This window comes from Culicoides brevitarsis, chromosome 3, assembly GCF_036172545.1.
Source record: "Culicoides brevitarsis isolate CSIRO-B50_1 chromosome 3, AGI_CSIRO_Cbre_v1, whole genome shotgun sequence".
NCBI classification, from domain to species: domain Eukaryota; kingdom Metazoa; phylum Arthropoda; class Insecta; order Diptera; family Ceratopogonidae; genus Culicoides; species Culicoides brevitarsis.
Genome location: NC_087087.1, coordinates 5,942,840 through 5,969,553, shown reverse-complemented (window position 1 = coordinate 5,969,553; position 26,714 = coordinate 5,942,840). Strand labels below are relative to the sequence as shown.

The 26,714-nt window shown below is 26.1% G+C and overlaps 7 protein-coding genes across 9 annotated transcripts; 3 read left to right on the top strand and 4 right to left on the bottom strand.

The window, feature by feature from the left end:
* Positions 1-1,676: 1,676 nt before the first annotated feature.
* On the bottom strand, positions 1,677-4,966 carry LOC134833569 (tetraspanin-5). 3 transcript variants are annotated; one of them, XM_063847929.1, is made up of 5 exons: positions 4,742-4,966; positions 3,590-4,141; positions 3,352-3,465; positions 3,118-3,234; positions 1,678-2,237 (listed from the first exon to the last, which is right to left on the bottom strand). In XM_063847929.1, the coding sequence occupies exons 1-5, from the start codon at positions 4,835-4,837 to the stop codon at positions 2,169-2,171; spliced, it is 948 nt and encodes a 315-aa protein (XP_063703999.1). In that variant the 5' UTR covers positions 4,838-4,966; the 3' UTR covers positions 1,678-2,168. The 3 variants fall into 3 exon arrangements, with proteins under 3 accessions (XP_063704002.1, XP_063703999.1, XP_063704000.1); XM_063847932.1 differs by lacking the exon at positions 3,118-3,234 and having other exon boundaries at positions 1,677-2,237; XM_063847930.1 differs by lacking the exon at positions 3,352-3,465 and having other exon boundaries at positions 1,681-2,237.
* A 77-nt stretch (positions 4,967-5,043) lies between these two features.
* Positions 5,044-6,450, top strand: LOC134833220 (zinc finger CCCH domain-containing protein 15 homolog). The gene is made up of 2 exons (XM_063847467.1): positions 5,044-5,149; positions 5,215-6,450. Exon 2 carries the CDS (start codon positions 5,229-5,231, stop codon positions 6,444-6,446), a length of 1,218 nt encoding a protein of 405 aa, XP_063703537.1. The 5' UTR covers positions 5,044-5,149; positions 5,215-5,228; the 3' UTR covers positions 6,447-6,450.
* A 1,293-nt stretch (positions 6,451-7,743) lies between these two features.
* LOC134834106 (ubiquitin carboxyl-terminal hydrolase) lies at positions 7,744-8,903 on the bottom strand. Its single transcript, XM_063848655.1, has 3 exons — positions 8,734-8,903; positions 8,517-8,657; positions 7,744-8,436 (listed from the first exon to the last, which is right to left on the bottom strand). Exons 1-3 carry the CDS (start codon positions 8,767-8,769, stop codon positions 7,927-7,929), a joined length of 687 nt encoding a protein of 228 aa, XP_063704725.1. The 5' UTR covers positions 8,770-8,903; the 3' UTR covers positions 7,744-7,926.
* Positions 8,904-10,517: 1,614 nt separating this feature from the next.
* On the top strand, positions 10,518-11,495 carry LOC134834110 (protein big brother). Its single transcript, XM_063848659.1, has one exon. It carries the CDS (start codon positions 10,707-10,709, stop codon positions 11,343-11,345), a length of 639 nt encoding a protein of 212 aa, XP_063704729.1. The 5' UTR covers positions 10,518-10,706; the 3' UTR covers positions 11,346-11,495.
* A 1,338-nt stretch (positions 11,496-12,833) lies between these two features.
* On the bottom strand, positions 12,834-15,810 carry LOC134833094 (translocation protein SEC62). The gene is made up of 5 exons (XM_063847287.1): positions 15,718-15,810; positions 14,844-14,967; positions 13,271-13,923; positions 13,026-13,204; positions 12,834-12,969 (listed from the first exon to the last, which is right to left on the bottom strand). Exons 1-5 carry the CDS (start codon positions 15,751-15,753, stop codon positions 12,861-12,863), a joined length of 1,101 nt encoding a protein of 366 aa, XP_063703357.1. The 5' UTR covers positions 15,754-15,810; the 3' UTR covers positions 12,834-12,860.
* Positions 15,811-15,826: 16 nt separating this feature from the next.
* On the top strand, positions 15,827-19,212 carry LOC134833093 (nuclear pore complex protein Nup58). The gene is made up of 3 exons (XM_063847286.1): positions 15,827-15,996; positions 16,058-17,505; positions 19,061-19,212. Exons 1-3 carry the CDS (start codon positions 15,923-15,925, stop codon positions 19,210-19,212), a joined length of 1,674 nt encoding a protein of 557 aa, XP_063703356.1. The 5' UTR covers positions 15,827-15,922.
* A 25-nt stretch (positions 19,213-19,237) lies between these two features.
* LOC134833095 (NAD-dependent protein deacylase Sirt4) lies at positions 19,238-20,317 on the bottom strand. Its single transcript, XM_063847288.1, has one exon. The coding sequence runs from the start codon at positions 20,228-20,230 to the stop codon at positions 19,301-19,303; it is 930 nt and encodes a 309-aa protein (XP_063703358.1). The 5' UTR covers positions 20,231-20,317; the 3' UTR covers positions 19,238-19,300.
* Between the last annotated feature and the right edge of the window lie 6,397 nt (positions 20,318-26,714).

The window sequence follows — 26,714 nt, the reverse complement described above, 5'->3', positions numbered from 1 at the left end:
TTTGCGTTCGGTTTTTTATTTCAATTTTTATTAATGGAAGAAAGAAAGTCATTGAAAAGTAATTTTTATACGAAAATTGTATGTAAGTTTTTTTTCAAAAAATTTTTAAGCGGGAAATGTGAATTAAAATTAATTTTTAGATTTTTTAGAGGAAAATTAAGAAAAATTGTCAAAAATAAAATTATATAATAAAAATTTCTTAAAATTTTGAATCTTTAACAAAAAAATTAAATGTTAATTCAAAAAAAATTTCGCTCAAGATTTAAAATTTATTTTTTGATAATTTATAAAATTCGTAAAATATTTTTTATTCTAAAAACTATAAAAAATGTGAAAAAACTAAATTTTTAATTCATTTTGCATTTGAAATTAAATTTACGAAAATAAAAATTATTTTTTTATGAAATTTGGAAATCGCCTCATTGCTAATTCAGTAAAAATAAAAAAAAATAAAAATAAAATTATTTCGTAACTTTAAAACTTTAGAAAAAATTTTCATTAAATTTATATTTAAAAAAAATTTTAAGATGTTTATTAAAAAAATGTTTTTATAAATTTTAATTAAAAAAAATTTAAAAAAATTGATTTGTTTCTATTAAAAAAATAAAATTAAATTAATTTTTAAATTAAAAAAATTAATTTAATTTAATTTTTTTTATTTTTTTTTTTAATTAAAAATAAAAGCTTAAATTAATTTAAAAATTTTTAAATGTCAATTCAAAAAATTACTGTTAAAAATTTGAAATTCGCCTTTTCGCTAATTCAAACTTTTGAAAAAAAAATAATTTAAAAAAATTAATTTAACTCAGAAATTCTTGATTAAAACTTAAAAATTTAATAAACTAATAAAAAAAATAAAACAATTTTTTTATTTATTTTTATAAAATAGTTTAATTTCAACTTTTTAATTTTATTTTCTCTTACAGATATTTTCATTTCTCACTTAATTTCAATAGTACACGTTTCTTATCCAACTTTTATTAAGTTTAGTAGTAAATATATATAATATTTATTTATATAGTTCAGCGTATAGTTTAATAGTAGAGAATCGCAGTTTAGTTAATTTCTTGAGTAATTCAAAATATTTTCTTTATTGGAAGAAGAAATAACTTAAAATTAAGGGTTTTAAAGCTTGTAGTTGATATTTTATTTTATTTTTGTTCATTAAGGTATTTTTTTATTTTGGAAATTCGTATTGATAGATAGAGTTAGATGGTTGGATGGAGGAATGATAAATAAGGTTTTGTGAGTTTTGTCGGATTTTTTTGGCTAAATGAGTAGTTTTGGTAATTTTTTAAAAATTTTTGTAAGAAAATAATTTTTTGAGAACAAAATTTGGTAAAAATTTTAGTATTTTAATTTTATTTTCATTAAAACTTAAAATTTTTATTATAAAAAAATTTAAAATGTTTAAAAATTTCTTAATTTTTGCCATGAATTTAAAATCTTATAAGATTTTTTAAAAAATTCTTATCAGAAATTGACTTTTTTTCTTTAAAATTCATTAAAAATTTGATTTTTTTTACCAAAACTACTCATTTAATCCTTTTAAAAGCTATTTTCGCGCAATTTTGCATTTTTATGATATTGACGTTTTAAAATCTATTCAGAGAACATTGACAGCCTGCTTTAATGATATGAAAACTTCTTTTTTTTTCGTTAAAATTTTACGTTTTAAATTGAACTTGAGTCTTTTGTATCTTTCAAAAAATTGTGCGATGAGTCTTTTTTTGTCGTTACTAAAAATTTCTGTAAAATAATATCATTTTTTTCATGAGTCACGAGAAATAAAAAAATAATTTTAAAAAGCACTAACAACTATCGTTAAGTCCTAAATTTTGATCGATGACTGAGCATCATCGTGTTGGCAAAACGTTTTCGTCTTATTAATTAACACTTTTTTCTCTTGTTTTGTTAATACTTATCAATTATTATCAGTAACATTGTTTTAGCCTTATTTCTATAAAAAAAAAATAGTCGAATTACGTCGAAAAATTGAGTTAGCAGCCCCTGTCCTTTTTTTTGTTAAAAATAAAATAAAATAATTTTATTAAGGAATGTTTGAAATCACGAGAAATTTATCTAAATTAGGAGGAAATAAAAATGGCAGTATTTTTGTTGTTGGAGTAAATAAAAGGGTTTTAAACGGCGACAGGGGCTGGCGAATGTCAATGCCATTTGGATTTTTGAGCGAATATGTCAGCTCGGAGGTTTTGGGCGAAGCAAATGCCGAGAATCTGAAAAAATAAGAAAAAAATTAGTTTTTATTTAAAATTTTTAAGTAAAAAATTTTTAAAAAATAAAATAATTAAATAAAATTAAAATAATAAATTAAATAAAAATTCAAGGTGAAAATAAAATTAAATTATTTTTGATAATTAAAATAAATTTTTTAAATTAAATAAAAATTAAATTTTTAAACAATCGAAAAAAATAAAAAAAAAGATTTTGGCTTAAAAGGTGAAATTTTAAAAATAATTTATTTAAAAATAAAAATTTTTATTTATTTATATTTATTTTTGTTTATTTTATTAATATTTTAGTTGACGTAATAATTCTTTAAAAAAATATAATAATTAAATTAAAAAATTATTAAATAGTAATAAAATAGTTTGAGATATTTTTTTTTGTAATTTTTCTGTAAATTTAATTTAAAAATTTTTAAACTTTAATTAAAAAAAAAATAATTAAATTTACATAAAAAATTTAAAAAAAAATATATTAAATTATTTTATTTTATTTTTTAATATTTTTTAATAATTTTTTTAATTAATAATATTTTTAAAAAAATTATTACGAAACACAAAATTTAATTAAAATTTAAAAAAAAAATAATTTAAAAATATTTTTGTTTAAAAAAATTAATTTTATTTAAAAATATTTTTGCAATTTTTTATCTAAAGATTTTTTTTCGAATTTTTATTTAATAAAATTTTTAATAATTTTTTAATTAATGTTTTATGTTTCAAAAAATCAATTTTAATTAAAAATAAAATTTTATTTTTTTCAATAATTTTTCAAAATTAATTAATTAAATTAATTAAAAATTTTAAAAATTAAAAAAATCTAACAAAATTAATAAAAAAAAAAAAAAAAAAAAAAAAAAACAAAAAATACCTGCAAAAAGGGCAAAATAATGACACAAACAGCGATCATAATTAAATTATGATCGATCCATTCCTCGCCGGAAGTTAAACAACCCTTTTCATTTATCGTATTCGACACATTTTCAGTCTAACAAAAAAATAAATTTAAAAAAAAATAAATAACAAAAAACGAAAAAATGAACCAAAAACCCAAAAAAACTACAGAAAAGTGTTAGAAAAGTCCATGAGAAGAAGAAATATTAACCTCAACTATCATGATTGCTATACAAGTGCCCGCTACAGATACAAAATTATTTTCCAACCAGTCTTCAAAGGCTCTCATACAGCCTCTCTCAAATATTTGGCGATCTTGTGTTTGCTAATTGCATGCAACCGTCCCATTTAAAGTGCAAAAGTGTTAATTTTTGTTAAAAAAGGAAATTTTTTGGTGAAATGTTAGTTTTTTTAGTTTTTAATACAAAAAAATTTCAAAAAATACTCACATAATTCCCTTTTCTCACATCATACCCGCACTGTTTGTTCTTGATAATCTCATTAGGTCGCAATTTGCAACAAGAAAAGGGAACGCCGCATGCTTCGCGACTCCCCACAGCACTACTGCTACAATTAAAATAATTATTCGAGTCCCAATCCTTCGGACCTTCGATGCCACAGCATTGCCATTCCTCCTGAATCCAATCTATCAAGTTTTGCTGGTCCGGATCTTCGCGATAATGCGTTATAAAGGCTCGCAAACCCGTCGTCGCTTGTTCCTTGATCCATCCTTTGTCTTTGAGCACGAAGGCAAGCACTCCCAAACTCAGTTCCATGATGAGCAAGGCAGCGAGGAACATCGAATATGTCGCCAAGAGACATGTATTCTCCCGCAGAGCTCCCAAGGCGCCACAAAAACCAATCACGAAGGATGTCAGACCGCAAATGGCAAGCACGAAAGCTGGATCGAGCGCGATATTCGTCAAACGGGAGATATTGTTGAAGATATCTTTCTCAGTCCAAGCCCAAATCCCGACTCCGAGGATAAAAAGACCAAATAACTGAAAAAAAAGATGTTGTAAAGTTAATCCAAACCAAGCAAAAATATTAAAATTTAATTTTTCATCAAATTTCAATTAAAAAAATATTTTTTATCGACAAAAACTTTAAAAATTATTCAAAATTTAGTAAAAAATTCATGAAATTTTAATTAAAAAAAATTTTTTTGGACCTGAAAAATTTTTTAAATATCAAAATTTAATGAAAAATCGATAAATTTCTATTTAAAAAAATTTTTTTTGGACCTGAAAATTTTTTAAAAATATTCGAAATTCGATAAAAAATTTTATTTAAAAAAAAATATTTTAACCCACAAAAATTTAAAATAATTCGAATTTGGATAAAAATTCAATCAATTTCTATTTAAAAAAAAATTTTAAGCTACAAAAATATAAATTCAACTCAAAATTCGATGAAAATTCATGAAATTTCAATCAAAAAATTTTTTTAGACCACAAAAATTTTAAAATAACTCGAAATTTGTCGAAAATTAATGAAATTTCTATTAAAAAAATTTTTTTGAAGCACAAAAACTTAAAAATAACTCGAAATTCGATGAAAATTCATGAAATTTTAATTAAAAAAAAAATTTAAATGCTCACCCAAAACAAAACATTGACGCTAAAAATTACGTATTTCAAGCAACAAGAGATTTCGGAGCTCTCTTTGCGATATTTCCTCACTGGCATCTTGTGCATTAGCAAATTTTCATGATTTTTTGTCCAATTTGTTGCCCGTTTTCGAGCGAAAACTTGATTTTCCTGCGATTTGAGATGAAATGAGGAAATGTATTTGAAAACTTTCGCTTTGCATAAATTATTTGCAGACTCTCGTACACACGTATACGAGCCAGATGATGATGCCCAATATGAATTTCATTGGAATTTGTACCTATTGGGTATTATTTCGTGTAACGTCAACGTGGAAACGTGAACCAAAAATCTAAAAAAAAAATTTTATATTTTTAAGCCAAGATTTGGTGTTTTTTCCTCATTTTTTGTTTGAAAAAGGTAATTTTTTGTATTTTTGAGTCACGAAAAAATTAAAAATTTATTTTTTTCTTTTTTATTTTTAGTAAAAATCAGTAAAATGCCTCCGAAAAAAGCGCCTGCCCCTTCGAAGAAGGCCGAAGTGAAGAAAAAGGAGAAAATTATCGAAGACAAAACGTTCGGCATGAAGAATAAAAAGGGAGGCAAGGCTCAAAAGTACATTGCGCAAGTAGAGAAACAAGTAAAATCGGGCGGGCATCATCCGCAGGACAAGGAAGCCGAGAAAAAACGTCTGGAAAAGGAGAAAAAATTGCAGGAACAGAAGGAAATGGCGCTCCTTTTCAAGCCAGTACAAACGCAATCTGTCGCGGCGGGCACCGATCCCAAGTCTGTCGTTTGCGCGTTTTTCAAACAAGGCAATTGCGGCAAAGGGAACAAGTGCAAGTTCAGTCATGACCTGTCTGTGGAGAGAAAAACGGAAAAACGCTCGATTTATTGTGATATGCGTGACGTGGAAGCGGATGGCGAAACGATGGAGAACTGGTCCGAGGACAAATTGAACGAAGTTGTGAACAAAAAGCACGGCGGCAAGGAGAAAACGATGCCCACAACGACAATTATCTGCAAATATTTCCTCGATGCCGTCGAGAAGCGACTTTACGGATGGTTTTGGGAATGTCCGAACGGCGAAAAGTGCATTTATCGGCATGCCTTGCCCCAAGGTTACGTTTTGAAGCGCGATCAGAAGAAAGACGACAAAAAAGATCAAATTTCGCTCGATGAACTGATCGAAAGTGAACGCGCCAAGCTCTCGGGAGTCAATCAAACACGCGTCACACTCGAAACTTTCCTCGCGTGGAAGAAACGAAAGATCCAGGAACGCAAAGATGCCGCCAAAAAAGACGAAGACAAGAAACGGAAAGATTTCAGTGCGGGACGTTCGCTCGGATTGTCGGGTCGTGAGATGTTCAGCTTTAATCCCGAACTGGCGAACGATGGCGATATGGAAGATGGCGACGTGGCGATCGATTCTTATGCTTATAATCAAGACGAAGAAGACGCCAATGTTCAATATAAGGAACTCGATTTGAATGCGTTGTCAGTTGCGGGATTGGAAGTCGATGGAACGGGAACTGTGGCGGAAAGCGATCGATTGGAGAAGATGAAACAAGCGGCAGGCACGGAGACAAAGACAGAAGAGGAAGCGTCGAAAGATCAAGTTGATGCGACACCTTTCAATGAGAACCTATTTTTGGAAGAAGACCTCGAAGGGTTAGACGACGAACTGAACGATTTGGATTTGAATGATGCTTCGTAAAATACGGCAAAAAGCACAAATTTTGTTAAAAAAAAAATCTTTTTTATTGCCATCTCGTTGATGTAAAAAGCTGCTGTAGTGCGCTTACTAATTGTAAAATAAAGTCTTCAAACATTAAAAATCACTCAAAATTTTATTTTTCTATGAATTTTTTTAATTAAACCTTATTATGAGATCTAAAAAATTTGATTTCAAGCAAATTTCAAGAGAAAAATTTCATTTTAAGAATTGAAAAATTTGATTTCAAAAAAATTTCAAGATAAAAATTTCATTTCAAGAATTGAAATTTTGATTTCAAAAAAATTTCAAGAGAAAAATTTTATTTCAAAAAAAAATTCAAGAAGAAATTTCATTTCAAGAATTAAAAATTTTTATTTCAAACAAATTTCAAGAGAAAAATTTTATTTCAAAAAATTTCATTTCAAGAATTGAAAAATTTGATTTCAAACAAATTTCAAGAGAAAAATTTTATTTCAAAAAAAATTTTAAGAAGAAATTTCATTTCAAGAATTGAAAAATTTGATTTCAAACAAATTTCAAGAGAAAAAATTTATTTCAAAAAAATTTCAAGAAGAAATTTCATTTCAAGAATTGAAAAATTTGATTTCAAACAAATTTCAAGAGAAAAATTTTATTTCAAAAAAAATTTCAAAAAAAATTTCAAGAATTGAAAAATTTGATTTCAAACAAATTTCAAGAGAAAAATTTTATTTCAAAAAAAAATTTCAAGAATTGAAAAATTTGATTTCAAACAAATTTCAAGAGAAAAATTTTATTTCAAAAAAAATTTCAAGAAAAAAATTTCATTTCAAGAATTGAAAAATTTGATTTCAAACAAATTTCAAGAGAAAAATTTCATTTTGAGAATTGAAAAAATTTATTTCAAAATTTCAAAATAAAAATTTATTTCAAAAAAAAAAAAATAAATCAAGCAGAAATTTCAAGAATTGAAAAATTTGATTTCAAACAAATTTCAAGAAAAAAAATTTATTTCAAAAAAAAAAAAAAGAAATTTTATTTCAAGAATTGAAAAATTTTATTTCAAAAAAATTTCAAGAGAAAAGTTTCATTTTTGAAAAAATTTATTTCAAGCGAATTTCAAGAAAAATTTTATTTCAAAAAAAAAATTCAAAAGAAATTTCATTTTCATTTTGAGGACTGAAAAAATTTAATTCAATCAAATTTCAAGAAAAAATTTCAATTTGAGAAAAGAAAAATCAATTTCGAGAACTAAAAAATTTTTTTATTGAAATTCGCTTGAAAAAATTTCAATTTCAAGAAAAAAACAAATTTTCACAGTATCCAAAGCTACAATTTTATTGATATTCTTTCACATATTTCAAGCATTTTTATCACAAAAATATATTATTTCCAAGCGTTTTCAGCGTAAAATCAATCAATCGCTGGCTGAAAAGCATTTTCGAGTAAATATTTCAATTAAGTAAGGAACAAAAATCGCATTTCTCCGCAGTTTCGCATTTTAATTCTGGTTCGGAGTGATTGCCAAAACGGTGAATCCCAAATTATGCGGATCCAAATTCATGAATTTCTTGCAAACTTCCGCGGCGTCATACAAAAACTTCTCCGGATTCGTTGCTCCGTGCTTAATGGGGAACGATTTGCGGCCATCAAGTTCGTATAATTCGCCATTTTTGTGAACCAAAGCGATGAAATGATGATTTACCTTCGTTGAGAGGTCCGGAGCTGCAGTTTGACCTTCCTTGGCAAGCTCTTCGTGCGTATTTGTGAACGCGGAGTCGCCTTCCAAGAGTTTTCCGCGTTCGTCGGGCGACAAATCTTTGGTTTTGTTGAAATAATTCGCAAGAACGCCGTCTTTCAGCTCAATTTGCGGATTATTGAGGATGGCATGAACCAAAGCGATTGTTCCGCAGGCATTGTGGATCGTTTGTTTCATGAAAAAGAGATCTTTGGGACATTCGGGAGGGTTTGCCTTCAATGCCTTGTCTTCATCTTCGCGATATTTCTCGAACTGTGGAACGAAAAAAATTTTTTAATTAGATTAAAGACTCAGACGGAGCAAATTTAATTAAAAATTAATCGGATTCGTACCTTTTCGTTGCACGGAAACAAGAAAATCAACGCAGAAACGGGTTGCGGCAAAAATTCCAAGAGTTCTTTGTCCAATCCAAGGACATCGGCGATCATAAATTTGTCCGAAACGCCGAGTTTCTGAATGTATTTCGTCAGAACCTGCGTAGAAAAGTTTTTCCATATGTTAAAAATGTTCAAAAAAATGAAAAAGGATGACGGAGCAAAATTTTCTTACCTCAGAGTTGGATTCTAATGGCAACCAAGTAGTCATTTTCACGTCGATTTCTCGTAATTCAGTCTTTAAAAAGGGATTTTAATACTTTAAGTTGCGTTTAAAGAGGTATTTTTCAGCAAAAATGCGAATTAATTGCAGGAGACGTTGCCGGCACGATAATGAAAAGTGAAATGAATCGTATTTTTTTGCAAAGGTGTCTCTGTACGAGGGATATTGCGTAAGAATTTCAACCAATCAGAAGAGAGATGAGGAAAAATGTCGATTGGCAACACTGTTTTTGATAATTTTAAAAGAAATTTTTCAACAAAATTAAAGATTTTTTGAAAATTTATGAATTTTGAATGAAAATAAAAAATTTTAAAAGAAATAAAAATTTTTAAATTTTTATTTTTGCCCATTTTTTTTTTAATTTAATTTTTGAATTATTTTAAGAAGCTTTGGAGCTAAAATGTTAAAATTAATATCAAAAAATTTTTATTTAATTTTATTTTAATTTATTTAAATTTAATTTTATACCTATTTAAGATATAAAAAAAATTAAAAAATATTCTGAACATGAAAATAAAATTTAGAATTAAATATTTTCCCAAAAAAATGAATATGAAATTTTTTTTTCAACTTTACAAGTTTTAGTTGAAAATTAAAAATTTAGCCAAAATTCTAATTTAATTTTTTTCTGTAAAATTTTGAGTTTCAAATTCTTTTCGAATGATTTTTATAAAATTTTATTCAGAAATTATAGAAAATAAAAAATATTGTTTTTAAAATTTTTAAAACTTTTTTGTTTGAAATTTTAATATTTAAAAATAAATATTTGAAAAATTTTTATTTAAAAAATTAAAAATTATTCTCAACAATGTTTAAAAATGTAAAAATTTAGAAAAAAATTTGGCAGTTGTCGATATTTTTAATTTTGAATTTTTTTTTAAATTATAAGACAAAATTTATCATGATCATGATTTTTTTTATAAAATATCAAATTTTGAGACATTTTTAAAAAATTTTTAAAAATAAAAGAAAATTAAAAAAAATAATTTATTATCTGAATCTCTTCAAAATTTAAATTTTTTAATGTTTAATATTTTTTTTTAATTTTTTGATAAATAAAAAATTTAAAAGAAATTATAATGAATAAAAATAAAAACTTTAAATAATTATACTTTTAAAAAATAAATAAGAAAATTAAATTAAATTAAAATAATTTTTATTTATTATTTTTTTTTTATAATTTTGTAAATTACATTTTAATGCTTGTAAAAAAATATTTTTTAAATTTTATTTCTTTTTTTAAATAAATAAATTTAAATTATTTTATTAAATAATTCTAATAAATAAATAAAAATTAATAAAATTAAATAATTAATTGAATAATTTTTTAAAAATAAATTTAATAATTTTTAATAAAAATTTAATTTTTATTTTTAAAATTTTTTAATTTAATTTTTGTTTTTATAAAATTTTTTATTTAATTTTATTAATTTCATTCGTCTCAATCTTTGTTTTGAATACACTACACAACTCGTACACGCTACGATGACTCGTACAACAGCTGTGTATTTATTCCGTTTAAGCTTGGGTTATCGATTTCGGGTAAGAAATCTTAAAAATTTCATTAATTTCAGGATTTTTCGCTTTTCTAATGAAAAATTTCTTAATTTCAAAACAAAAATTTACAATTTTAATTCAAATTCCATCAAAATTTCTTCAAAAAATCAAAATTTTATCAAAAAATGTTCATCATTAAAGCAACATAGGAAACAGTTCCGCATCTGCGTCGCTTCAGAAATTCCAAAATCTTGCGGTTTTAAAATGGTCGTCGTTTGAAGAGAAAATTCCCAACAATAAAACTGCAAAAAACTCTGTTCCAAGTTCATTTAAATTCAAAAAAATCATCTCAAGTTGTGCCAAAACGTCATTTCTCCGCGGATTCGTGAAAGTTTCATCAAAAACTCCAAGAAAGGCGAGAAATTAAAATGTACAACGACATGGGCATAAACATGGTGCCCTTCGACATGAATGGCTTGAACACGATGGGTCTCTACGAAGCTCCTCGTCCCCGTTTCATCTTCAAGATGCCGCGCGTCGTGCCGGAGCAAAAGCAAAAGTTCGAAACTGACGATTTGTTCCGCAAACTGAGTCGCGACTCGGAAATTCGTTACACGGGCTTCCGCGATCGTCCTCCGGAGGAGCGTCGAGCTCGTTTCCAGAACGGATGTCGTGAGGGGCATTTGGAAATCGCCTTTGCCGCAACGGGAATTAATCTCCAGCTGATGTTCAATCCGGGGATGAGTCTTTACATGCACGAACGCGAATGCGATTTCGACAAGGAACACGGAAAAGTTCACATCAAAAGTCATTTTATCATGAACGGGGTTTGCATCAAGTTCCGCGGATGGTTGGATCTCGAACGTTTGGATGGCATTGGGTGCTTGGAGTTGGATGAAAAAAGGGCAGCGCACGAAGATGCCATTTTGAAGGAGCAACTGGATCGTTATAATCGTCGTTTGAGGGATTTTGAGGACACGCAACGCACTTATGGGCGCGCAGATGAGTACGATGCTCGTCGTTCGGGCGGCGCAACAATCGGAACTGGCAATATGTGGAGACGTTAAAGACGTTTTTTCTTTCTTCCTCTTTATCTTTCATAAAACTTAAAATAAAAATATTTTAATCGTATAAGCTTAATGGAAAAATATTTCTAATGAATGGACTTAGATGTGTAATCTCAAATATATTATGATAAATAAATAAATGTAATCGTAATCCCTTAAATGTAAAAAAATGTTTTTTTTTTATTATTTAAAAAATTTAGATTTTTTTTTTAATTAGAATGTTTTGTCAAAATTTAATTTTTTTTTTTAATTTTTTTAAATTTTAATAATTAGGTATTCTTTTTATTATTTTTTTATATTAAATTTTTTATAAAATTTTTAATTATTTTTTTTTTATTTTTTAAAAACAATTTTTTCTTAAAAAAGAATGCAGGTAATGAAAAATTTTTGAGTTTGATTGATAAATTTTATCGATAAATTCTATTTTAAATCAAATATTTTTATTTGCGTGAAAAGGAGTCGATTTGTAAAAATATCTAACTTTTTTTTACTTTTTCTCATAGATATTTTTTTTATTTTAAAAATTTTAACAGTTTTTTTAATTTTTAAAAATTCATAAAAAAATTTCAGTGAATAAAAATTTTTCAAAAAAAAACAAAAAATAAATTTTCAAAAATCGGTACCTAATTTGAAAGAATTTTTTTAAAGTCGTTTTTGAATAAAAATTTTTAATTAATATTTTAAAATTTAAATTTAATTTTCTCATAACCAAAAAATATTTTTTAAATTTATCAAATTTTTTAATTTTAAATTTTTAAATATCTTGCAAATTTTTGATTTTAAGCAAAAGTTTCATATATTTTTATACAACATAAAAGTCTTATTTTTGCACAAAAAAAAATAATTTTTTTAATGAAAAAAAAATTTAATTTGAGAAATAAGGAAAATTTAGAAAAATTGACTAATTTTTCGTAAAATTGAATTTCAAATAATTTTTTTTGTTAAAAAAATTTCAAAAGCTTTCGTTAAACGAAATAAAAAATATAAATTTTGTTAAAAATTTGAAATTCTCTTTTGTTAATTTTTTTTTATAGATTTATGATTTATTAGTTTTTTTTTGAAAAATTATTCACTCTGAGTTGATAAAAAATTTTCATTTTAATTTTTCGTTTATTTAAAAGAAAATTAAAAGAATTTTAAGATTTAATGAAAATTTGAATTTTTTGTAAATTTAAAAATATTTTAGGAAATTTTAAAAATATTTGATTTTTTTTAACAAACAAAAATACTTTATACCTGAATAAAATTACTTTATAACTGAAAAAAAAACTTAAGAAGGAAAATTCAAAAAAATTGTCAAAATATTGAGAAAATATGAAAATTAAAAATAATAATTAATAAAAATAAAATAAGCAATTTTTTTTACACATAAGAAAAATTGCTTCAAAAAATATTTTTTTATTAAATTGAACTTTAACTTGAATTTTTATAAATTAAAAAACTTTAATTTACTTCAGTACACATACGAACATGCTTTTATTAATTTACTTTTTTTTGTTTAAAATTTTTTATTTTTTAAGATTCAGCTTCTTTTGCTTCGTTGTCGTCAATAAATTCAAAATCTTTGCCTGTGGATGATTTTTGGGACGATTCACTTTCACTCTCGGATGGACTGTCGCCAGATCTAAAATTTTTTGATTTTTTAATTAAATTCGATTTTGATAAAAAATCATTTTTTACCTCTTTTCATCTCTTTTTGGACTGTCCTGTTCCGTTTCAAGAGCTTCATCTTCATCTTGTTCAAGAAGCGGCGTTTTTTCCGTCGTAACTTCCTCCTCAGCATCGCTATCTTTGTCCTTTTTGCGTTTTTTCGACTTTTTATCTTTATTGCTGTTGGTTGAGTCGCCTTTATATTCGTGCTAAAAATAAAAAATAATTTTTTTTATTAATTTTTTTAATTTTTTCATAAAAAATGAGAGTCTTACTTGATACAAGGGTTGGAATGATGCTAAAAATCCAACGTCTTCCGTCAGATTTGGGAATATCCAGAAGTGATGTTTGCCTCCCGTGACAATCCAGATAAAGGCAAAGACAATTGCGCGCAGCACAGCGAGTCCCAAGATGAAAACGAGAAATCCCGCCGCTGCGATACTCAAATAATAGACACCTTTGCGCAGGGATGGGGGCCACAACGGGAACAAACAAATGACAATTGCACCGATTACGACGAGCACGCCAAGAATCCAATAATGCATCGGAATCGGGTCGTAAATCCAAACGTATGCTTCGTGTCCGTCGACGAAAATTTGATCGGGATGCATGTCGAGACGAATTTTGCGTTTGCGTTTCTCTTTTTCCGCCAACTGCTTCTCGGATTTGTTCTCGGCATGACTACTTTCGGCATCTGTTTGCTTTTCTTCGGGTTTTTTGTCGGATTTTTCCTTGCCGTCGTCCTTGGATTTCTTCGAGGTGCGTCCTTTGAGCTCGTGTTCGCTCACGGGAACCTTTTTTGCGCGATGAAACACCTTGTGAGCCAACATGCCGTCGAGAAAATCGATCGCCGCTTGTCGATGGGGGAACAAACAGTTGTCGCCTTGTGCGAATTTGGAGTTCATCAATGCGTCGAGAGCTTTTCCAGCTGAAAAATAATTGAGAAAAAAATTATTAAAATTAAATTTAAGAATTTTATTTAAAAATTTTGATAATTTTTTATTTTTATTTAATTGAAGTTATTTTTTAATATTTACTTTGATGATTTTTAATAAAAATAAAATAAATTATTTAAAAAAAATTTTTTTTAAATTTTCTTATTATTTAAATTATTTTAAATAATTAATTTGAATTAAATTAAAAAAATAATTATAATTTAATTGGAAAAATTTTATTCAAAAAATTAAAAAAAAAAATTGTAAATTAAAATTATTTAAATTTATTTTATTGTCTTTCTTAATTAATTTATTAATAATTTTTAATTTAATTTTTTTTTTAAATAAAATTAACAATTAAAATTAATTTCTAAATTAAATAATTTTTGTTTTATTAATTTGAATTACATTTAATTCAATAAATTAAATTAAATTAATTAAAAATATTACAATTAATTTTTACGAATTTAAAATTTAATTAAAAAGGTAAAATAACATTTAGGAACATTAAAATAAATTTTTAAATTATAAATTATTTAAAATTTTTTCATTATTTTTAAAAAAATAATTATTTTTTTTTCATTAAATAATTAATTTAAAATTAAAATAAATTTATTTAATTAAATAATTAATTTAATTTTTTTGTTATTTTATTAAACAAATTAAATTAAATTAATTAAAAATAATTAAATAAAATTAAAAGAAATAAAATTTTATTCTTTGAATTAATAATCATAAATTTGAAATATTATTCAAAATATAAAATTAATTAAATTAAATTTTAAAAAATTAATTTTTTCTTCGAAAATATTTTTTTTATAGTTTTTTTCAAAAAAACAATTTTAAAAAAAATATTTTTTTTTTTTTAAATTAATTCTAAAATTTTTTTTTGGAAGAAATTAAAAAAACTTACATGAAAAATACTCCACATTATGATTCAAAAATTTAGTTTTTTTGATGGGAACATTCGATCGCATCCATTTTGCTACTTTGAGCTCTTCTTTTGTGGCTTTTTCGACCTCTTTCTCTTCATAATCCTACAAAAAAAAATATTTTTTCATTAAAAATTTTAAAAATTGTTTTAAAAATCTCAAAAAAAAATCATTTGAAATCATAAATCATTTTGCTCTAACGACATTTTAGCCACGTACGGGTAAAAAAATCGGCAAATTTATTAAATTTTTTATAGATAACAGTTCCGGAAGTGAATTTTTTGAATGAACTTCGTCATTTTTGGTAATTCTAAGACGTAATTTCTTAAAAAATTACCAAAAAACCGCAAATTTTATAAAAATTTCAAATTTTAAGCTCCAAAGTATGACACGATAGAGCAATTCTAACGCAAAAAATTGATTTGCTCCAGTTGCGATTAACTTAACGAGTTGAGAACTTATCAAAACTGTATCTACGTTCTATATTTACTCGACTGGAAACGTGGATTTGTCTCAGTACGTGATAATTAATTGATAATCAAATCATATTCAGACACGATCCTCGTTACATGATGACTTCCAATTTTTGTTAATGAAGGATTTTCCTCAATTTCTTCATGAATTATTGCTTTTTGGGACAATATTTGCTAAAAATTCAACTTTTTGCCTTTAAATCGGCGAAAAAATCGCAAAATTACGAATAAATTTTGTTGACGTTGTAACTTTTTACCAAATGGAGAAAGTTAATTTTCCGGTTTTGAGTCAAATTTTTCCCATTTCCGATGATTTTCAATTTTCCCGCGTGATTTATGACTTCCTGATCCCGTTTCGATGCTGAAATTGGATGTTACTCACATCTTTTTGCCGTTTCTTGTCTTTTCTCTTCTGCATTTTGAACAATTTTTTATTTGTTTATTTTTTTCGCAGGTTCGTGACTGGATTTCTTCACCTGTCAAATGTGTGAAATGTCATTTTCGGACCAAAACAAAGCGGGAATTCACGTTTTTTCGGTGAATTTGAGAGATTTTTGTTGTTTTATTAAGAAATAATTGCGGAAAATATGTCGGGATTCAATTTTGGGACGCCTCAAGCGACAACAACGACACAAAATACGGGATTTAGCTTCTCCGCGTCGTAAGTTTTGATATTTTTACAAAAATTTCGTGACTCTAATGGAATTTTTTCATCATTTTAGGACTCCAGCTGCTCCTTCTACGGGTTTTGGAGGCTTTGGAGGCATCACATCGACACCGGCAGCAGCTCCAGCTCCCGCTACAGGCGGATTTTCCTTCGGTTTATCGTCTTCGACGCCCGCAGCGACTTCTTCCGCGCCATCTACAGCTCCAACGACGGGATTTTCCTTCGGAACTCCCGCAGCAGCTTCAACTCAAACGGGTTTAACGCTCGGTACGACGTCACAAGCAGCTCCAGCAGCCACGGGAGGCTTTAATTTCGGGCAAACAAATGCCGCGCCAGCAACAACTGCTCCTCCTGCCTTCGGATTTGGTCAAACGACGACAACGACGCAACCTCAAGCTTCAGGTTTACAGTTTGGATTGTCGACAGCGCCCAAAACAACTGCTCCGACATTAACTTTGGGCGTTCCTGCAGCGACTACAAGTGCTCCGGGCTTTGGATTTGGCTCGGCAGTGACTTCGACGACATCAACGGCACCCGCTTCGACGGGATTTTCCTTTGGCGCAGCAACGACAACGTCGACAGCAGCTTCCGGGACAACAGCAACGCCCGGATTGACCTTCGGCGGAGGCTTATCGGGCTTTGGAACGACTGCGGCGGCATCAAATGCTCCCACATTGACAGGATTCGGCGGAAATTTGGGAGTTTCGGGTGTTCAAACGACAACAACGGTCACAATTTCGAAACCTGCCGGGCTTGGAGGCATCGATATCAATGCAACGCTCCAAAAACCCGTCGAAGGAAAGAGTGACAGTGGAAAAGTCAAGGAAAATCAAGTCCCCGTCGAAATTGTGAACACAGTCGAAGCCTTGAAAACGCACATTAAGACCCAAAAAACGATGAGTTCCGATATCGCGCGCACTACAACCCGCAAAATGCTCAATGTGCAAAGCGAAATTCAAGATATGGCCTTCAACGTGCAAGAATTGGCGGATAAAGTTCAATCCAACAAGGCAAGTGTCAAATTGCTGCGTCAAGAAACCACGGAAGTCATTCATCACACGGATATGGCACAACGAACACATGACACGCCCGTTGGTTTGCAATTTGAAAACACCGCGCCGCTTCAATATTTCATCGAACTTACGCAAAAATACGAAAATGACTTGATGACGTTGAAGAATCAGGTTGAATTGACGGAGAAACACATGATTTCGCTGACAAATCCGCAATCTTTTACGCCCGAGGATCTGAAAAAGGGACTTCAGCAGTTGCATGAGAGTTTTATTGCGCTCGCAGGACGTCTTTATGACTCGCATCAAAAGGTTCAGGCGCAGAAAGAGCAATATTTGAGCCTTAGGAGACATTTGTTGAATGACAAAACTGATGTTTTTAACACAAAGTCAGAGGCGGAGGCTGTGGATAAGAGTTTTGGAAGTCTCGTTTCCGCGGGACCGACGCCTTTTTCGACTTTGGGGAATTTGAGCTTTGGTAAAAATATGTCAGGTAATAATTTTTTTATTATTTGATTTGTTTTTGAGTATTTAGAAATGAATTTTCATAAAAATTTATTTTTTTATTATATTTTTTTTGTTAACCTAAAAGAATTTTTAAAAAATTAAAAAAAAAAAAAACAAAAAATATTTAAAAATAATTTTTAATGAAAAAAAATATTGAATCAAATAAAAAAAACTTAGACGATTTTATTTAAAAATTTAGACAAACAAAAGATATTTAAATTAATTTAATTTTTTCAAAATTAAAATATTAAATTTTTTTACGGAAAATTGTTTTTAAATTATTTTTTCATACTCTGAATTTCTTATATTATTTTTTTTCTCTAATTTTTCATCAATTGATTTATTAAATATTTTAATTCAATATAATATTTTTCAAAATTAGGCCGTTCCTAATTTTAACTGTCAATAACTGTCAAAAAATTTTGAAAAAAAATTTTTTTGAAAATATTTTTAGAGAAGAAAATTCATGTTGAATTTCGTTTTTCAATACAAAAATTCTTATAATTTGAAAATATTTTAAAATTTTTTTGAAAATTCCTTGAAAAAATATAGAAAAAGACCAAAAATGGTAAATTTTGATGAAATTTTTAACTTTTTTTTGCCCCATTGGATTTTCGGCTTTTGAAATGGGGCAGGGGACAAAAACATAGAAAAAAAATTTGGAGCGTCCTTATTTATTTTTAAATTAAAAAATAATTATATTATATTTTTTAATTTAAATTAATTTTATTTTAATTTTAATTATATTTTTAATTTTTTTTATATCAAATTTTAAAAATCGACAATTATTTTAAAATTATGAAAAAAATTAATTGTGAGAATTAAATATTTTGATTCGAAATAATTTTGAATTCAAATTTTTCAATTAATTTTTATTCTATCCAATTTTTGTATTTTTTTTATTTTTTGGCAATTAAATATTTTAAATTGAATTTTTTAAAATACAAATTTTTTTACATTTTTTTAATGATTTTTTTAATTCAATTTATAATATTTTCTTTTTTTTATTTTTATAATATTTTAAATATTTTACCTAATTTTTAAATCTATGTTTTATTCTAATTTTTTTTCACATTATTTACTTTAAGACAATTTTTTTATTCGAATGCAAATAAAATTTAATTTTCGGAAAAAAAATTATCGAATTCTATGAAAAAATTCAAAATAAAATAAATTAAAAAAATTATAAGTTGATGTCAAATATTTTTTTTTAATAAAATTAGAAAATTAATTTTAATTAAAAATAATTTTTAAATTTAAATTTTTTTTTAAACGAAAATTATTTTTTTTAATATTTTATAATTTCTTTTTTTTTTAATTCATTTTATTTTAATTTTTTTTTTTATAGAATTCGATAATCTTATTAATTATTTTTTTTAACATATTTTTAATCAAAATTATTATCGAAGAAAGATAGAAAAAATTTGCAAACAATAAAAACAGCAATAAAATTATTAATCATTATTTTCGCATATTTTATTGAGTAATTAAAGTCGTCTTAAGTACTAACATAACGCGTCTTTTTTTATTTTTTTTTTAAGGTCAGTCAAATAACACGACGGGAGTAGCTCAACAGCAGCAACAACAACAACAAACATTCGGATTTAATCAGTCATCAGCTCCGAACACTTCGAGTGGTTTCTTCAACTTGCAAAATCCGCCATTCCTTGGACAGAAACGCAACAAGCCCTAAAAAATATTTTTTTTCGCATCGATTTTTTTTTTCTTGATTTTTTCCTTAAATAAAAATTTTTTGTTCAAAAACTAAAAAATAAAAAAAATTATTTAAATTTAAAAAGATGCGGAATCACGTCTCCGCATTTTGCATGAATTCTGACATCGGCATGTTTATCGCCACGCGTTGTTCCGATATTGACCATTGCCACGGGAATTCCCAGCTCTTTCGCCTGCAGCACGATACGAAATCCGCTGTAAACGGAGAGACTTGATCCCAGCACCAAAACGGCATCGCTCGTCGTGATAAGTTGAATTAACTTCAAAATCCTGTCGGAAGGCACGTTATCGCCGAAAAAGACAATTTTTGGCTTCAAAAATCCATTTTTGCAACTCGGGCAGGGCGGCACGTGAAAATTATCGATTATTTCTTGCGGCAAATCGACATCGCCATCGGGTCGAACCATGTTCGCCATAATTTCGGGTGTACTGACGTCGGGATTTCTTTGCTTCAGAATCACCTGAAATTCATGACGATCGATTTCGTACGAGCAACTGAGACATCCAACCTCGTATCCGCTGCCATGGAGCTCCGTGACGTTTTTTGAGCCGGCTTTTGTGTGCAAACGATCGACATTTTGCGTCACAATGCCGCTAATTCGTGCTTCGCGTTCAAATCTCGCCAAAGCATAATGCGTTGCATTCGGTTCCTTCCGACTGAAACTTTCCCATCCGATGAAATTTCGAGCCCAATACCTTTTCCGGATATCCGCACTTTTCAGAAACTCTTGATGTTGCACGGGTTTGTGATTGCTGCGAGCATAAAGTCCGACGCCGTCACTGCGATAATCAGGAATTCCGGATTCGGTTGAAATTCCGGCGCCAGTTAGCACTAAAGTGTTCGGTTTGTCGATCAGAAAGTCTTGAAGGGATTTTATTTGTTCCTCGGTTGCTGGTTCATGCTTCGGGACGAAGAGATTTTGGTCGATGGCACGATGAGGCGTCAAACGGAAACGGAGAAACGGGATTACACGCATCGTTGGAACATGAAAAGATTTTTTTTTGAAGAGAGTGATGAGAAACAAAGGAATGGAAAAAATGAATGGTTAAAAAGACACTTTGTTGTGATGTGTTAAAAATAAACAGATGATAAAGGTAAACAGAAAGAATTTTGACAGATTTTGTTTTTTAAAAATTATTTTTAATAAAAGCCGTTAAGAAAATTATTTTAAATTTTGTAAAAATAAAAAAATTAATTAAAATCTAATTAAATATTGATTAAAAATAAATATTAATTAAAAATAAATTATAAAAAAATTAAAAAATAATTTAAAATTTTTTAACAATTTTTTTTTTTTTTGGTAATAACATTTTTTTATTCCTGAATTCATAATTTTTCAATTATTTCAAAAATTCAAAAATAAATTTTAATAATTAATTAACTTTGTTTTTTTTAATATTTTATTTTTAATAATTAAAATTAATTTAATTTAATTAATATTTTAATTAATTTATTTTTTAAAATAACCATCAAAAAATTTGTAATTTCTAAAAAAAAATTTAAACAAAAAATTTAACAAGAATTTTACAAAATTAAATTTAAAACTTTTAAAAATTAAATTTTTTAACTTTCAATTAATTTATTTTGATAAATTTTTAACCATTTGAAGAACTATTTGACATAAATGACTTTGACACAGTTTTTGATTTAGTTTTGCTCTTGATTTAGTTTTCAAATCAAAACTGTGTCAAAGAAAAAAATTTTTTTCAGTTTCAATTTTTTGGCAGTTTTGAGTTATAAAATGATTAAAAATGATAAATTAGAGCCCTCTGACAAATTTTTATCCATTTGGAGCAAAATTTGACAAAAATTGCTTTGACACAGTTTTTGACACAGTTTTTTTGCTCTTGATTTAGTTTTTAAAACAAAACTATGTCAAAGGAAAAATTTTTTTTCAGTTTCAATTTTTTGGCAGTTTTGAGTTATAAAATGATTAAAAATGATAAATTAGAGCCCTCTGACAAATTTTTATCCATTTGGAGCAAAATTTGACAAAAATTGCTTTGACACAGTTTTTGACACAGTTTTTTTTTGCTCTTGATTTAGTTTTTAAAACAAAACTGTGTCAAAGAAAAAATTTTTTTCAGTTTCAATTTTTTGGCAGTTTTGAGTTATAAAATGATTAAAAATGATAAATTAGAGCTTTCTGACAAATTTTTATCCATTTGGAGCAAAATTTGACAAAAATTGCTTTGACACAGTTTTTGACATAGTTTTTGACACAGTTTTGCTCTTGATTTAGTTTTCAAATCAAAACTGTGTCAAAGAAAAAAATTTTTTTCAGTTTCAATTTTTTGGCAGTTTTGAGTTATAAAATGATTAAAAATGATAAATTAGAGCTTTCTGACAAATTTTTATCCATTTGGAGCAAAATTTGACAAAAATTGCTTTGACACAGTTTTTGACATAGTTTTTGACACAGTTTTGCTCTTGATTTAGTTTTCAAATCAAAACTGTGTCAAAGAAAAAAATTTTTTTCAGTTTCAATTTTTTGGCAGTTTTGAGTTATAAAATGATTAAAAATGATAAATTAGAGCTTTCTGACAAATTTTTATCCATTTGGAGCAAAATTTGACAAAAATTGCTTTGACACAGTTTTTGACACAGTTTTTGACACAGTTTTGCTCTTGATTTAGTTTTCAAATCAAAACTGTGTCAAAGAAAAAAATTTTTTTTCAGTTTCAATTTTTTGGCAGTTTTGAGTTATAAAATGATTAAAAATGATAAATTAGAGCTTTCTGATTTGGAGCAAAATTTGACAAAAATTGCTTTGACACAGTTTTTGACATAGTTTTTGACACAGTTTTGCTCTTGATTTAGTTTTTAAAATGATTAAAAATGATAAATTAGAGCCTTCTGACAAATTTTTATCCATTTGGAGCAAAATTTGACAAAAATTGCTTTGACACAGTTTTTGACACAGTTTTTTTGCTCTTGATTTAGTTTTTAAAAAAAAAATATGTCAAAGGAAAAATTTTTTCAGTTTCAATTTTTTGGCAGTTTTGAGTTAGAAAATGATTAAAAATGATAAATTAGAGCTTTTTTATCCATTTGTTTGACAAAAAATGCTTTGAAAAAATCAAAACTGTGTCAATAAAAAAATTTTTTTTCAGTTTCAATTTTTTGGCAATTTTAAGTTAGAAAATGATTAAAAATGATAAATTAGAGCCTCTCTGACAAATTTTTATCCATTTGGAGCAAGATTTGAAAAAAATTACAAACCTTAAAGAAAATTTATTTTCAAGTAAAATATTTCCTAAAAAAAGTAAATTTTTATACTATCCAAGGAAAAATTCTACAAATTTCCTCTTATTCAGTTCAACAAATGACCTGCAATGTATCACTTTTCCATTCACCCACAAAAACAACAACAGAAAAAAACTTTTCCTCAACAATAAATTAAACAAATTTATCACAATATCCTCACATCGGCATTCGCACGTCACCCGGTCTCCCCCAAATACATCCATAACTGTGTCAAAACATTTGCACAAGTGTTAATTAGACATTTAGTTGAAAAAATTGTTGCAGATTTGTTTTGCACTAAATCACCCAATAATTGTTTGGGGCTCGCTTCTCACACATTTTCGGCAAAGAAAAAACTTTTTTTTTTTTTTTTTTTTGAAAGAAAATTTATTTGTCCAATCACTTACTTTCAATGCGAACGAAGAAACTCATTTATTTATTTTCCCGCCTTTATCTAACATTTGGCGGGAAAAAGTAGAAACAAACTTAAATGAGACGATACTTCATTAGTTGGAGCGGAGAGAGATTAATTGAAACAAATGTCTTTCTTTTTCTTAGATGGAAGTTTTTTTGAGCAAATATCTGAGGAAATTTTTAAAGATAAAAAGAATCTTTGTCTTTATGAGAAAAAAGTAAGGAAAAAACTCATAGAAATGATTTTTCCTTTGTTATTGCTCATCGTTTGCTCAGCTACTTTCTTCATCTCTTGTTATATTTTTCGGAATAGTAAAATTATGCAAATCTTTCATGCATTCATATCTGTTTTATCTTTTGTAACTTTCATCCACAGATCTTCTTTTATTTTAATATGAGGATTTTTTGTGTTCCTTTTTTTCGTTTCGCTTCTCTTTTTTTCTGTACATTTCATATTTTATTCAATAAATGGCAAAATGCTTTTTACAAATTGCTTTGTTTCATTTGAAGACAAAAAAGTCTTTATTGTATGACTTTTAGTGGAAATTAAACGAGATTAAGAAGCTCGAAAAAGTTTTCTTTGATAGTTTTTAATATTTGGAAAGTTTTTTTTAACTATGTAAGAGAAAATTATTAAAAACTTATTTATTTTGATAAAATTATAAAATATAAGGAAAACCTAACCTCAAAAAGATCTTAATCTAAAAATTAAATTTTAACCTCACTTTTGAAATTTTTGGCGGGAAAATTATTTTTTATTTAATTTTTATATTTAATGTTTTTGATATAAAAAATCTAACCTCAAAATGATCTTAAACTTAAAATTAAATTCTAACCTCAATTCGAAATCTTAAAATTTTATTCTAACCTCAATTTAAAAATTTTTGGCGGGAAAATATTTTTTTAATTTTTTGACAATACGAGCCAATTTTAAATATTAATAATTCTAATATGAACTGTATAAAATTAATTTTCTCTTAAAAAGCTTCTTTCAAGCAATTTTTAAAAAATAAAAATAAATTGGCGGGAAAAATTGGCGCCATTTTCAATAAACGATTTCTATGAAATAAACAATAAAAAAAATTAAGTCATTAAAAACAATTTAAACAAAATAAATAAAACAAATATTAAATCATTCAGAGCCAAATCTGAAAAATCTTCCACGGTAAAATTAAGATAATTGATTTTTCATTTTATTTTATTCATAAGTAAAAACACTACTCCATATTTTACGCTTAAATTACCCTTAATCAAGTTATTAGGTGAACCCTCTCCTCATTTTTTTTCCACGATAAACACTATAATTTAATCATGAACTGAAACCTCCTCGATCGAACGAAATATTCATCACGGAACATTAAAAAAATTATCGTCGATGCACCTGCTGATGTTCCAAAAAAAAAATTATAATTAGCCATCAATAAATCACAAAAGACAATTTTTCTGAATTTTCGCGCAAATCACAATGTGAATTTCGGCATTTGTCAAAACAATTTGAATTTTTTTTTGTACACACAAAAATTTGCTGTGAATAATTGAGTAGCAGCATGACAATTGAGATTTTTGAGTCAATCTCTGTGTGTATATTGAAAATTCGCTGACAAAACAAAAAATTAACCAAATTATTTAGAAATATGGCGTTGATACGTATTCAATAAATTTTCCAAAAATATTTTCGAGGAAAAACAATGCAGGCACAAATATAATAATGGAGATATGTTTTATGTTTGTGAACACAATCATTTTATAAAATCTGTCGGTTTTTGGACCAATATATCTTTCGCTTTTTGTTCGTTGCCTAGTTTTGCATCAGATTTCGAAGCAGCATTGTACGATACGGAATTGTTGTTCAATATAAACAAGACCATATAAATATATAGTTGGAGGCTTTATTTGTTGGATTTATTGTTGCATTTGGTTTTTGCAAAACTGTTTGAAGATGCACTGAGGGAAAAAAAATCGCTCGAGGTTTGGTAAGTTTTTTTTTGCTTGGTTTGGGTTAATTAGATTTTTAAATAATTTTATTAATTTTAAATAATTTCATTAATTTTAAAAAATTTTAATAATTTTTAATAATTTTGAATAAATTTAAATAATTTAAAATAATTTTGATAATTTTAATAATTTTTTTGATTTTTAATTTTTAAATAATTTTTAATAATTTTATAATTTTAATATTTTAAATAATTTTAAATAATTTTAAATAATTTTTAAAATTTTAATTTTTTAATAATTTTAAATAATTTTAAATAAAATTAATAATTTTAAATAATTTTAAATAATTTTAGTAATTTTAAATAAATTTTTTTAAATAATTTTAAATAAATAAATAAATAATTTTAAATAATTTTAATAATTTTAAATAATTAAATAATTTTAATAATTTAAATAATTTTAAATAATTTAAAATAATTTCAATAATTTTAAATTATTTTAATTTTTTAAATAATTTTAAATAATTTTAGTAATTTTCAAATAATTTTTAATATTTTAAATTTTTAATAATTTTAAATAATTTTAATAATTTTAATAATTTTTTATATTTTTAATAATTTTAAATAATTTTAATAATTTTAAATAATTTTTAATAATTTTAAATAATTTTTAATAATTTTAAATAATTTTAAATAATTTTAATAATTTTAAATAATTTTAAATAATTTTAAATAATTTTAAATAATTTTAATAATTTTAAATAATTTTAAATAATTTTAATAAATTTAAATAATTTTAATAATTTTTAATAATTTTAAATAATTTTTAAATAATTTTAATAATTTTAAATAATTTTAATTAATTTTAAATAATTTTAAATAATTTTAATAATTTTTAATTTTTAATAATTTTAAATAATTTTTAATTTTTTTATAATTTTAAATAATGTTTAATAAATTTTAAATAATTTTAATAATNTTAAATGATTTTAAATAATTTAAATAATTTTAAATAATTTTAAATTATTTTTAATAATTTTAAATAATTTTAAATAATTTTTAATGATTTTATTAATTTTTTAATAATTTAAACCTTAATTAAATTTAAGATTTTTTCCTCTTGCAGTGTGAAAAATTTCAAAAGTTCACATGTAGAATTGCCGTGTAGAAGAGAGAAACATTCAAAAGAATATACAAAACACATGAATCAAGTAATGCATAGACAATGTTCAATTTGAATATCTACCACAAATTAGTTCAGAATTTGTGGCTAACAAATAAATGTTATAAAGGTCTCTTCTGCAAGCATGCAATATCATCAGACTGCAATGCACAAAGAGTATAAAATTTAGCATTGCAATTGCAGGAAAAAGCAAAAACGAGGTATGAGAGGTGAAAATAAAACGAATGAATATAAAAGCAAGCCTATAGCTTCACAAAACTCTCTGTACGAGTAGATGTAAAATGAAAATGAATAATATTATGGAAAACCACAAAATGGGAGCTTTATAACAATAAACACGACCCATAGATATTTCATACAATTTTAGGAAATAAAGCATCGGTACGACCTATCCCGAAACATGAGTAAATTATATTTTATATGTGTTTCGAGAAACCTCTTTTATTGTTGGCCACTCACACACACGCCACGCCGTATCATTGCTAGAAGCATGCATTTCTAAAATTTATTGCAGATATTTATGTTCGATAACATGCACCACGTAGGAATTTATTTTATATCCCCGATAGGACTTTGCATCGGCACAAGCAGAGAACGAGGCACGACACAAAAGATCGGCGGCACACAGGAAGCACAGAGAGAGAGCGCATTGTTTCCCAAACATTTAAAATACATTTTCGGGA

What these genes read in the sequence shown, in the direction of transcription:
- LOC134834110 (XM_063848659.1), top strand. Translation starts at nt 10,707, where the DNA reads ATGTACAACGACATGGGCATAAACATGGTGCCCTTCGACATGAATGGC.
- LOC134833569 (XM_063847929.1), bottom strand. Translation starts at nt 4,837, where the DNA reads ATGCACAAGATGCCAGTGAGGAAATATCGCAAAGAGAGCTCCGAAATC. An exon ending in ATGTGAGAAAAGGGAATTAT is followed by an intron (nt 3,466 to 3,589) that starts GTGAGTATTTTT and finishes GCATGCAATTAG; the next exon opens with CAAACACAAGATCGCCAAAT. An exon ending in TTATTTTGCCCTTTTTGCAG is followed by an intron (nt 2,238 to 3,117) that starts GTATTTTTTGTT and finishes TTATTTTTTCAG; the next exon opens with ATTCTCGGCATTTGCTTCGC.
- LOC134833095 (XM_063847288.1), bottom strand. Translation starts at nt 20,230, where the DNA reads ATGCGTGTAATCCCGTTTCTCCGTTTCCGTTTGACGCCTCATCGTGCC.
- LOC134833220 (XM_063847467.1), top strand. Translation starts at nt 5,229, where the DNA reads ATGCCTCCGAAAAAAGCGCCTGCCCCTTCGAAGAAGGCCGAAGTGAAG.
- LOC134833094 (XM_063847287.1), bottom strand. Translation starts at nt 15,753, where the DNA reads ATGCAGAAGAGAAAAGACAAGAAACGGCAAAAAGAT. An exon ending in ACAAGAAACGGCAAAAAGAT is followed by an intron (nt 14,968 to 15,717) that starts GTGAGTAACATC and finishes TTTTTTTTGTAG; the next exon opens with GATTATGAAGAGAAAGAGGT. An exon ending in CCAAAAAGAGATGAAAAGAG is followed by an intron (nt 12,970 to 13,025) that starts GTAAAAAATGAT and finishes AAAAAATTTTAG; the next exon opens with ATCTGGCGACAGTCCATCCG.
- LOC134833093 (XM_063847286.1), top strand. Translation starts at nt 15,923, where the DNA reads ATGTCGGGATTCAATTTTGGGACGCCTCAAGCGACAACAACGACACAA. An exon ending in GGATTTAGCTTCTCCGCGTC is followed by an intron (nt 15,997 to 16,057) that starts GTAAGTTTTGAT and finishes TCATCATTTTAG; the next exon opens with GACTCCAGCTGCTCCTTCTA. An exon ending in CTTTGGTAAAAATATGTCAG is followed by an intron (nt 17,506 to 19,060) that starts GTAATAATTTTT and finishes TTTTTTTTTAAG; the next exon opens with GTCAGTCAAATAACACGACG.
- LOC134834106 (XM_063848655.1), bottom strand. Translation starts at nt 8,769, where the DNA reads ATGACTACTTGGTTGCCATTAGAATCCAACTCTGAG. An exon ending in CATTAGAATCCAACTCTGAG is followed by an intron (nt 8,658 to 8,733) that starts GTAAGAAAATTT and finishes TTTTCTACGCAG; the next exon opens with GTTCTGACGAAATACATTCA. An exon ending in TGTTTCCGTGCAACGAAAAG is followed by an intron (nt 8,437 to 8,516) that starts GTACGAATCCGA and finishes TTCGTTCCACAG; the next exon opens with TTCGAGAAATATCGCGAAGA.